Below are 12,018 nucleotides of genomic sequence, written 5' to 3'. Positions count from 1 at the left end.
TCTAGAGGACAGAAAGGAATAGATAAACCTCACAAGAGCTGATGACAGAATGCCTATCACGCCCCTAATATCTCTCTGTGGTTATATTTCAAAGAGTTGACAGCAATAGAATGGCATTGACTTATTCATTCTAGGCCAAGGAACCACTAAATTCTTTAACAGCTGAATTACTTTGGCATGAATTATCTGGACTTTTCAACACTGACCTGATATTTATACAAATGTATTTCCCTTTAAATAGTCTTGATGCCTCCTTTTTCTCTTTCACACTTTACCTTCTTTTGTAATATGCTCAAATAAGATACGAAACACTACAAAATAGGGTCTGGATAAATTTTGATTAGAAAACTGTATAAAATTTAAAAAAGAACAAAAATGTAGAAATTGGGTATTAGCAATGTGTTCTTATCTGACAATATAGGACAAAGAAATGTTTGGCTCTAGTTTCTGAAAGTTATCATTGGAGAGGTGACTGGAGAAGAGTTTTACTGAAATTATCCTTTCAATTTTGATCTGAGAATCCTTATCTTGGCATGAAACCTTGGTCACCTGAGGAAGTCCTTTAACCCTTTTGGGTCTCAAATTCCTCTTTGGGAGACTGCATTATGCAAGCCTAACCTTAGGAATAAGAAAATAAAGAAATCGAAACCCCATATAGTATCAGTTCCATAAAGTCAACAATCTCCACAAGATATCAAGTGATAAGACATTCTTGTGGTTAATAAGTCCTGGTTGTACAAATCACAGGACTCAATGAATAAAGGAAGCTGGGCACAAACTGGAAAGCACCTTGGACTTGGGACTCTGCAGACTGGGGCTATGTCCCTGACTGTGTGGCTTGCCTCTCTAGGGGACTGGGGAACCTTGCTCATCTAAGTTTCGTGCTTGATAAAAATCAGATGATAATAGCTACTTCGGTTCACATTTAGAGTTTTTAAAAAGAATACCTGGGGGCTGGGCGCGGTGGCTCACGCCTGTAATCCCAGCACTTTGGGAGGCTGCGGCAGGCAGATTACCTGAGGTCAGGAGTTTGAGATCAGCCTGGCTAACATGGTGAAACCCCATCTCTACTAAAAATACAAAAATTAGCTGGGTGTGGTGGCACAGGCCTGTAATCCCAGCTACTCGGGAGGCTGAGGCAGGAGAATTGCTTGAGCCCAGGAGACGGAGGTTGCAGTGAGCCAAGAGGATGCACTCCAGCCTGGCCAACAGAGCAAGGTTGTCTAAAAAAAAAAAAAAAAAAAAAAAACAAGAATACCTGGAAAAATGTGCATCTCAGGGACAGTCTGTATACATGCCCTAATAAAACAGTATGAACTTATGAGGGATATTTCCTTAATATGTTACTGTTATTTTTATGGCTAGATTTGTAATCTACAAGTGCTGCTTTATTATGACACACAGTGTCATTGAAGAGGAGAGTGGACTTAGGCACATTTCATTCCTTAAGGGAGCTTAAATTGGATCTAACTGGTTCAAAAGTGAAGTGAAAAAAAAAAAAAAAAAAAAAAAAAAACCCCACACCTCCACCCACCAAAAAAAGAGTGAGGTGGAGATGATGACCATATTGTGGGTCAGCATTTCTGGGTTATTTGGTTAGTGTTAGTCTTTTTGTTTTTGTTTTCTGTTTGAGACAGGGTCTCACTCTGTCACCCAGGCTGAAGTGCAGTGACATGATCACGGCTCCCTGCAACCTCCGTCTCCCAGGCTCAAGCAATTCACTGCAGCCTCCACCTTTCAGACTCAAGTGATTCTTCTACCTCAGCCTCCCAAGTAGCTGGGACCATAGATGGGTGCCACCACACTTGGCTTATATATATATATTTTTATATATATATATATTGTTGTGGGTTTTTTTGCAGAGATAGGGTCTCACTGTGTTGCCCAGGCCGGTCTTGGACTCCTGGGCTCAAGCAATCCTCCTGCCTTAGCCTCTCAAAGTGCTGGGATTACAGGTGTGCCCAGCCAGTGTTAGTCTTCTTTTACTTGATTACACTTAATGGTTGTGAGCCTGGAGACAGAGGCTCTTTGTTAAGGAGAAACCACACAAATAGTTATGAAAGGTTATTTAGTAAGTTAATGGATTCATTCATTTGATTTCTAGGCTCATCTTGGTCTTTCTCTGCTCTAGACCTGAAACCGTTACGTAGATGCAGCTGGCATCAGGACAAGGCAGTCTCCTCCTCTTTTGTTTCCTCAGTTTTTTTTTTTTTTTTTTTTTTTTTGAAAAAATTTCAAACCTACTGAAAAATAGTAAGAATAGTGTCATGAGCTCCCAAATATCCTTCAGCTAGATTAATCAATTATTTACTGAGACACTTGGAAGTCAGTTTCAGACATCAAGATATTCAGCCCCAGCACTTTAGGAGGCTGAAGCGGGTGGATCACCTAGGTTCAGGGTTTCAAGACCATCCTGACCAATATGGTGAAACCCGTCTCTACTAAAAATACAAATATTAGCGGGGCGTGGTGGTGTGTGCCTGAAGTCTCAGCTACTCAGGAGGCTGAGACAGGAGAACTGCTTGAACCAGGGAGGCGGAGGTTGCAGTGAGCCGAGATTGCGCCACCGCATTCCAGCCAACAGAGGGACACTCAATCTCAAAAAAAAAAAAAAAAAAAAAAAAAAAAAAAACAGTACTTCAGCCTGTAGCTTTAGTGTTGAACTCTTAAATCATTCTCAGTACCATTATCACACCTGAGAGAATTAGTATCAATTAATAATATCACATAGATGCTGTCCATATTTAAATTTATCCAAATGGCCCCCAAACATTTATTACAGTTTTTATGTAACCTAGAATCTAATTAAGTGTCATACATTGCATTTGGTTGTTACATATCTTTTGTCTCTTTTAATCCTAGACTGTATTCTATTCCCCAATAACCTTTCATCCAGAAGTTTTAGTACCCATTACTGATCCTTGCCTGAACCAGAGACTATACAGAGATTATATAGGCCTTGCAAAAATGGTGGTTTTAAAATTTTGTCATTTAATCTGTATTTACTAGTGGACATAAAGAAGATCTCTCATTCTCTCTCAGCATCACTATGCATTGATGGATATTCAGTGGGTGGGGAGTTATAATCTATTACTATCATTATTTCTTTTGATGGTCAAATTATCCCAAATTTGTCAGCAGGTCCTCCTTTAAGCTAGCTTATTTGTGCGTATCTGTGTATGTGTGTGTGTGTTAATGTGCCTGTGTGTGTGTGTGTGTTTGAATGCTTTCTAGCTTTCTGGCATAAGAAATATGTTCTAGGCTCATCTTGGTCTTTCTCTGCTCTAGACCTGAAACTCTTACGTAGGTAGTCAGGCAGACATAAGCAAGGCAGGAGAGCCCCTGCTGCCCCCCAACCAAGAATGTCACACAACCATCAGGTGATGGTCAGGCGGTTATTAAACTGCTTCTCTAAAATAATAATTGGTTGCAACTGGCATCAGGAAAAGGCCATCTCCCAATAGATAGAAATACTTAAAGTTGGTGATCAGCAGCTTCCTGATAGGATCTCAGGAGTTGGTTGAGTGGTCTCAAGCATGCACACTAAGAGGCAAATGGCAGAGTTTAACTGGTATATGATCTTCCACTAGGAACACTCAACTGGTAAGGGAAAAACCCCTCAAGTGAGCATGTGCACAATTTTGGTAAACACACTGTGCGTGCAGCCCCTTTCAAGTGCTGGCAGTTCACTATGCCTGTGGACAGCCCACCCCAAAGAAGAATCAGGGAAGAAGGATTGCAAGATCCCAGAAGCATGCCGATGTATAAAACCCCAAGTCAAAGGTCAAACAGTGCACTTCAGTCTCTCAAGTTGCTGGCTTGGCCCTCTCCCAGGTGTACTTTACTTCCTTTTGTTCCCTCTATACTTGTTAGTAAACTTTCATCCCTACTGTAAAACTTGCCTTGGTCTTTCATTCTGCCCTATGCCCCATGGTCAAATTCTTTCTTCTGAGGAGGCAAGAATTGAGGTTGCTGTAAACCTGTACAGATTCGCAGCTGCTAACAAAACTAGTCACTTCTCCAAGTAGCTCTGGTTCCTTCGAATGGGGACTGCTGTTTAGGAAACAAGATCTGGGTGCTAGTGTTTAAATCACCTTTGCAAAAATCGTAATAGTGAGAAAATTATAACAGTGAAAGAGGTCTGACCTAACAACTTCTTCTTGCTTTTCACCTCCAAACTGCCCTTGATCATTTCTGAGTGTGAACCAAGCTAACTTTGGGAGAAATTTAGTTTATAATTTCAATGGTAATAACCCTTCCCAAAGCCATTTGTTCGGGAGCTCACGACATTTGTAACCTCCCCAATTACTCCCATAAATAACATCACTATTGTAGGACCTGAGATTGACCTTTTGAGATGTTTTTTCAGGCTTTTGCATTTATGATGACCATATGGCCCCACCCAGACCAGCAACTCCTCTGTGGCCCCCACCAAAAGTGGACTCAGCTCATGAGGACCATTTTCTACACCCCTATAATTGCATTTCCAACCCATCAGCATCACCCATTCCCTAGCCCTCTGCCTGCCAAACTGTTCTTGAAAAACCCTAACCTTGGTTTTTGGTGGGAGGCTGATTTGTGTAATAATAAAACTGTGAGTAGGGCATGGTGGCTCATACCTGTAATTTCAGCACTTTGGGAGCAGGCCAAGGCAGGAGGATTGCTTGAGCCCAGGAGTTTGACACCAGCCTGGGCAACATAGTAAGACCCTGTTTCTTCCCCCTACAAAAAAAAAAAAAAGTTAGCCAGGCATGGTGGCACATGCCTGCAATCCCAGCTACGTGGGAGGCTGAGGCAGGAGGATGCTTGAGCCTGAGAGGTGGAGGCTGCAGTGAGCCATGATTACACCACTCCACTCCAGCCTAGGTGACAGAATGAGACCCTGTCTCAAAAAACCAACCAAACAAAAAAGCTCCAGTCACTCATTTAGCTAGCTCTATTGCAATTCCCCTGTCTTAATCAATAATTAGTTCTGCCTAAGAAATGGGCAAGATGAACCCACTGGGCAGTTTCAGTGTCTCATAGCAAGGGGGAGATTCAAATTTGTAGAGCCTGAAGCTACTACAATTTTGGGACTTTTTTTTTTTTTAAGGAAAGGAACATAAAGTTACAAATATAAAATTAGTATATGGCTTTAGAAGTGGTCCCTCAGTGAAGGGCTATAGATTTTAAGGTTTATTAGCTTCATTATTATTGGGATATTATTGTTTTTAGGATCGTTCAGTGAAGAGAATGTTCAAATGCAACACCACGGGTTTATTTCTTAGCTTCTGTCATTTCCTATTTTTATATAAACCAGAATGAAAATCATGCTTCCAGAGATTATCAATATATTTGTTCATTTGCTCTATCTTACGATTTTCACACAAGTGGTTTCCAGCCAGGCGCAATGGCTCATGCCTGTAATCCTAGCACTTTGGGAGGTCGAAGCTGGTGGATCACTTGTCAGGAGTTCCAGACCAGCCTGGCCAACATGGTTAAACCCTGTCTCCACTAAAAACACAAAATGACCAGGGCCAGGGCATGGGGTTGGGGAGGAGGGGCACCTGTAATCCCAGCTACTTGGGAGGCTGAAGCAGGCAAATCGCTTGAACCCGGGAGGTGGAGGTTGCAGTGAGCCGAGATCGCACCACTGCACTCCAGCCTGGGTGGCAGAGCGAAACTCCATCTCAAAAAACAAACAAACCAACCAACCAATGAAAAATGGTTTCAGAAGCATAACACCAGCATCCTACCAAAAACAAACCTACTAGTAACGTTCAAGATTTTCTTGCATTTCTTCTTAATATGTTATATGTCCTACTAAGGATATATAGCCAAAGTACTATATTCGAATGCTATTTAACTTTTTCTTTATGGTTACATTATCAATTCAATATACAATTAATTTTAATTGTTTCTGTTTGAATTCAATTTCAGGGTTTGCTTTTTTATTCTCTTTGATTTAATTTTATTTTTTAAAAATGCAGAACAATGTTAAAAGAAAAATCTTAGACAAATTAAGTTGAACAGAGTTTAATTGTGCAAACAACAATTTGCAAATTGGGCAGCGTCTCCAATCAGAATAGGTTCAGAGAGACTCTGGCCCTTCTGTGTGGTTAGATTGATGGACAGGGAAAGGAAAATGATGGACAGAAAATGGAAGTCAGGTACAGAAACAGCTGGTTTGTTACAGCTCAAAGTTTACCTTAGTTGAACAGGGTTTGAACAGTTGGCTGCCTTTGATTGGCCAACACTCAGTGATTGGCACAAGAGTGGGCTACAGTCTATTTACACATCTAGTTAGGTTAGAGTTCACTATATACAGAGAAAACTTTAAGCTGAACTAAAATATATAAGGAGGCAGCTTTAGGCTGAAGTTAATTTAATGACATTTATGATTAAAAGTCAAAAAGATACACTGAGAAGCTTTACTCATCCCTATCCCTCTGTTACTGGAAAGCGGTCCCAATCCAAACCCCGAGAGAGGGTTCTTGGATCTCATGCAAGAAAGAATTTGGGGTGAGTCCACAGAGTAAAGTAAAGCAGGTTTATTAGAGAAGTAAATAAACAAAAGGGGCCGGTGCGGTGGCTCATGCCTGTAATCCCAGCATTTTGGGAGGTCGAGGCGGGCGGATCACGAGGTCAGGAGTTCGAGACCAGCCTGGCCAACATGGTGAAACCCCGTCTCTACTAAAAATACAAAAATTAGCCGGGTGTGGTGGTGTGCACCTATAGTCCCAGCTACTCAGGAGGCTGAGGCAGAAAAATCGCTTGAACCTAGGAGTCAGAGGTTGGTTCCATTGCCTCTGACACTTCCACCCCATTCACGCTCATCCTCTATAAGGAACCATTTTTACTGATTTATGGCTTATTCTCTACTTTTTTGGTAAAAATCGGAAAATATGTGTGCAGTTTTTTATTTCTATTTTTTTTTTCTTAAGCATGTAGTCTATTATATACACTCTTTGCTCCTTTGCTTCCCCTGCCCCCGCATCCTCAATACATCCCAGGACTCACTTTACATCTGCTCTGCTCATGGAGATCTTCATTCTTTTTATAAATGGACAATAATCCGTTGAATGGCAGCTGGGCGTGTTGGCTCACATCCGTAATCCCAGCACTTTGGGAGGCCGAGGCAGGTGGATCACCTGAGGTCCGGAGTTGGAGACCAGCCTGACCAACATGGTGAAACCCCATCTCTACTAAAAATACAAACATTAGCCGGGTGTAGTAGGGCATGCTTGTAATCCCAGCTACTCTGGAGGCTGAGGCAGGAGAATCGCTTGAACCCGGAAGGCGGAGGTTGCAGTGAGCCGAAATCGCACTATTGCACTCCAGCCTGGGCAACAAGAGCGAAATTCTATCTCAAAAAAAAAAATAGTCCATTGAGTGATGGATGCTCTACAGATGATCTAACTAGTTTCCTATGAAAGGTTGTTGCCAATACTTAGGTTGCTGTTTTAGAAAATTATATAGACTGAGCTATGAATTTAAACAAGAAGGAACTTGAAACCACTACTGCAAAATTATAATTGAGACAGTGAAAGAGATCAGGCCTAACCAACTCCATCTTATTTCTAACTTCCAAGCTGTCTTTATTCATTCCTAGGCATAGACTGAACTAACTTTGAGGAGGAACATAGTTTATAGTTTAGAACAAAGACAGTAACAGTCCTTTCCCAAAACAAACCCTCTTCTTGCCTGGGGACTAGACCACCTTTGTAGGACCAACAAATTAGCCAAAAGATGAGAAATTATGGTTTAGGAGTCATACAGCTGGAGGCTACAAGATTCTGACCCTCCACAAATTGCTCCTGGGAATAACATCACTATTGTAAAGCCTAAAACCAGTGCTTTAGATATGTTGCAGACCCTGCACTTGATGGATCAGCAGGCACCACCCAGATCCATAAACTGGCTCAGCTGATCCCACGGCCTCCACCCAGGAACTGACTGCAAGACAGCTTTGACTCCCTATGATTTCACCTCTGACCCAAATAATCAGGTCTCCTGACTTGCTGGCTGTCCCCCACCCACCAAATTGTCCTTAAAAACTTTGATCCCCCAATGCTTGAGGAGACTGATTTGTGTAATAATAAAACTCCAGTCTCCTGCACAGCCGGCTCTACATGAATTACCCTTTCTGGATTGCAATTCCCCTGTCTTGATAAATAGCTCTGTCTTGACAGCGGGCAAGTTAAACCCACTGGGTGGTTACAAACTGCGTACCCAAGCAATAGAAGTAACAACTTGGGAAGTATTTGAAACCCACTGACGACCAAAATTTCTTTAACAATTTTGGTCTATTCAGTCATTCATCCATTCATGTAACCACTATTATTGGGTATCAGTAACTGATATTTACTTAGAACGTTAAGAACATTATTCATCTTGACATACGAAATCATCCAGTTACTGAAAATGGGTTTACTAGGTTCCTTACAAAGAGGTTGCTTGGATTTATAAAATATGAGGCAGCTGACCCGAGACAAGGAGGTAGAAAGTGGTTCATCTACCCAAGTTTTATTTTTCACTTTGAACCCAGAACACTCACGATTCCAGGCCAGAAATTCAAGTCTCTGCAGCTAGTTCTGACTCCAGTCCTAGGGTAACAAGCCCACCAAGCATCCAGGAAAGATGTTCTGAAAACCTTCTTTCTTGCGGGGTCAGGAGGACAGCAGAATTTTGGGACCAAATCTCAACAACTGGTTTTGGTTTCCTCACTCAACAAGCCACAAGTCTGCAGAGTGAGAGGAAGGGGTAAGGAAAGGGTGAATGGGCAATGGAGCCAGTCCAGGACAGGGAGCTGGTCCTCTCTAACAACGATCCCACCCGCTTTAGCTGTGCGACCTGGGGCAGGTTACCTCGTGTCTCCTAAGCCTGATCTCCTAATTAGGGGGCACACGTCTTTCTCGAGGAAATGCTAAGAGTATCTAATGGGAAAACGTGGGTAAACATCTTAGCTAAGACCCTTGCCCACGGTAAGCCCTTAATAAGTAGTGATTTTTTCAATGGTGGTGATTACCATCGTCATTATTGTTTTGTATTTGTAATCACCACTGCCACGACCATCACCGACCTCTTTTACGCCTCCACCGGGATCCCTACCTCCCAGCCTGGCAGTTCCAGGCTCTGGTGACTCATTTATTTCCTGGAAGCCCTCTAGGCAAAACTTTCCTCTCCCGAGTGACTCCTTCTCAGAAGTCAGGAGATCCCCCAGGGACTCGCGCCCTCCAGGACTCAGCCAGCCGCTGGGGCGCCTTCCCCGCACGCCTCTGCCGCCTGTAGGACGCGGGCGGGAGCGCCCCGGGCTGGGTTCACGGTTTCGCACTCCTGCCGCCGGCGCCCCGCGGTCCCGCCCTAGCAGGCTCCCTCCCGCGCCCCTCTCCGCCCGCTCCCTCCGAGCTCTCGCTGCCCAGCCACATCTTCCTCTGCCTTCCACCCCGAGGGACCATGTCGAGGCTCAGCTGGGGATACCGGGAGCACAATGGTGAGCGCCTTTTCCTGATCCGAGGGGGGCTTTGGGCGGGGGGGCGGGAGGACTGGCGCGACGCCCCGGCGCTCGCTGACCGCACACTCGGCTCGCACTTTGGGAAACTTTTCGGTTCCTCTTTAAACCTAGCAGCACTCCTCAGAGCCCAGTGCAGGAAGCGGAGAGCTGGCTTGTCAGGGTGGACGGGTTGTTGGTAGTGGATGTGAGCGTTGGTGTGTATCTCTATCAGGATTCCCCAAACTCCCAAGTGTTCATACGTGTGCGTTCACCTTCATCTGAAAAGCCAAGGACTTTGCCTAGTAACAGCCACTTATCAATTAAAGGCTTGGAAATTAGAAGTCTGATGACACACTTTGATGAAATAAGGACAAGTCCGCTTTCAGTCTTTTAAGCTCACTATTCACTTAGGAGAAACAAATCATAGAAAATCTTTGGAACTATATTTAGGAAATCTTAACTTGCATTGTGACATTGAAGACTAAGTTGGCTTCGTGGCAAACAAAAAACTGTATGTTTCCTAATAACTGTTACTATAATATTCCCACAGCAATTTGCAGTTGGTTGACTACTACTGGGGACTTTGGTAAGGGTTCACGTTCTTGCTGGAAATGAAGTTACATCGTGGGTTACTTCTTCACTCTTCCTCTCTTTCCATGCTCATCCTTGCAGGGTGAGCAAAGGATTACTGAAATTATAGGATAAACAATAACGAGACATACACTTTTCATCTTGCATATCCCACATTATCAAAAGTAAAAACATTTTTTCTTCTTACTACGTTAAACTGAACTGATTGTTTCAAATAATAATTATTTGAAATAATCGCAGTGACACCAAAAAGCCTTATAGTAAATAACTGGCAAAATTAAAGCTTGATTTAGCCATTCCTCAATGTGCATATATTTCAAAACATCATGTTGTACACATAAATATATACAATTTTTGTCTTTTTAAGGAGTAAATACGTAATAATAATTAAAGAAAAAAATTAAGGCTGTGAATAATAATACTTTCCTTCTATTAGCATGTACATGATTGAATAGTATAGAATGGTCAAATTTTATAGAAAGTTTAATTTCACAAACTAACAGAAAAATTCCGTTTCTAATTGTAGCCTGTTTAATTTCTAATAGTAGACTGTTTTTAAACATGCTAGTTTAAAAATGGCAGCAGGTAAAATTTATAACTTTAATAATAAAAGGTGTATAGACAGACTTCTTCTTGATTAAGGCCATAATTATAATCTTACATTTTGCTAATTTCCAGTGAATGTTTAGGGGGAAAACATGACAAATCTATTTTCATTTCCCTCTCTGCTGAAGTCGTTTTTATTAGAGTTATTTAACAGTCATTGAATCCCAACTGCGCCCTTATGGTAGTTAGGAAGAAGGGTATTTCAATCAATGGATATTGATTAGTAGGTTAGAAATCACTGGCCCAGATGAAGCTTATTTCAGGAATTTAAAAAATTCATCTTAGCAAAGCCATTAATAAGGAGTGGTTTTGTATTTCTATTCGGAATTGTTCTGTTAGGAGTTAGCCATTCCCTTCTTTTAGATGCAATCTCTCTCTGAAGACCACATCCTTACTTAATGGTGTGGTCTTCAGAGAAAGATTGGGAAAATCCTATTGGAAATGTATTATATACTAAGCAAGGTTTTTGTTTGTTTGTTTTTTGTTTTTAAGATGAGTCTTGCTCTGTTGCCCAGGCTGGAGTACAGTGGCACTATCTTGGCTCACTGCCACCTCTATCTCCTGGGTTCAAGCGATTCTCCCGCCTCAGCTCCACCAAGCAGCTGGGATTACAGGCACGCACCACCATGCCTGGCTAATTTTTGTATTTTTAGCAGAGACAAGGTTTCGTTATGTTGGCCAGGCTGGTCTAGAACCCCAGACCTCAAGTGACCTGCCTGCCTTGGCCTCCCAAAGTACTGGAATTACAGGCGTGAGCCACCGCTCTGGGCTTAACTAGGCAAGTTTTATTGTTGTTGTTTTTTTTTCTGTTTAAACATTGGTAAAACCAGTGACTGAGCAGATAAAAGGAAACTTAAGCTGGGGATAGCAACACTGATGAAACATCAAGTCTTGAAGCCCTGAAAGGGTACTGCCTTGACAAATAACTTAAGATGTCTTCCCCTAACTTTTGACTGCTTTATTAGTTTAGTTTAGGGAATGTGACATCACTGAAAAGTGTGTATCACTGTAGATATTTAAAAGTTCCTAAATCAATTGAGCAACCACCACATATCTCTAATTAAGAATTCTGCTGGCCGGGCTCGGTGGCTCACGCCTGTAATCCCAGCACTTTGGGAGGCCGTGGCGGGTGGGTCACCTGACATCTAGAGTTCAAGACCAGCCTGACCAACATGGAGAAATCTCGTTTCTACTAAAAATACAAAATTAGCCGGGCGTGGTGGCGCGTGCCTGTAATCCCAGATATTCAGGAGGCTGAGGCAGGAGAATTGCTTGAACCTGGGAAGCGGAGGTTGCAGTGAGCCGAGATCACGCCATTGCACTCCAGTCTGGGCAACAAGAGCGAAACT

At 42.5% G+C, this 12,018-nt stretch overlaps 2 protein-coding genes across 3 annotated transcripts in view; one reads left to right on the top strand and one right to left on the bottom strand.

Annotated features, from left to right (window-relative positions):
• Positions 1 to 12,018, bottom strand: part of RBIS (ribosomal biogenesis factor) — an 872,964-nt gene that overhangs the window by 20,725 nt on the left and 840,221 nt on the right. The gene's annotated exons all lie outside the window — the stretch shown is intronic.
• Positions 9,196 to 12,018, top strand: part of CA13 (carbonic anhydrase 13) — a 36,835-nt gene continuing 34,012 nt past the window's right edge. Inside the window, exon 1 of the mRNA XM_050801240.1 lies at positions 9,196 to 9,472. Coding sequence (XP_050657197.1) covers positions 9,436 to 9,472 — 37 coding nt within the window. The 5' untranslated portion in view covers positions 9,196 to 9,435. The remainder of the gene's footprint in view (positions 9,473 to 12,018) is intronic.

The sequence above is a fragment of the Macaca thibetana genome, chromosome 8 (genome assembly GCF_024542745.1).
Source record: "Macaca thibetana thibetana isolate TM-01 chromosome 8, ASM2454274v1, whole genome shotgun sequence".
Lineage (NCBI taxonomy): Eukaryota > Metazoa > Chordata > Mammalia > Primates > Cercopithecidae > Macaca > Macaca thibetana.
The sequence above is the reverse complement of the archived record's forward strand: the minus strand, read 5'-3'. Positions and strand labels throughout refer to the sequence as shown.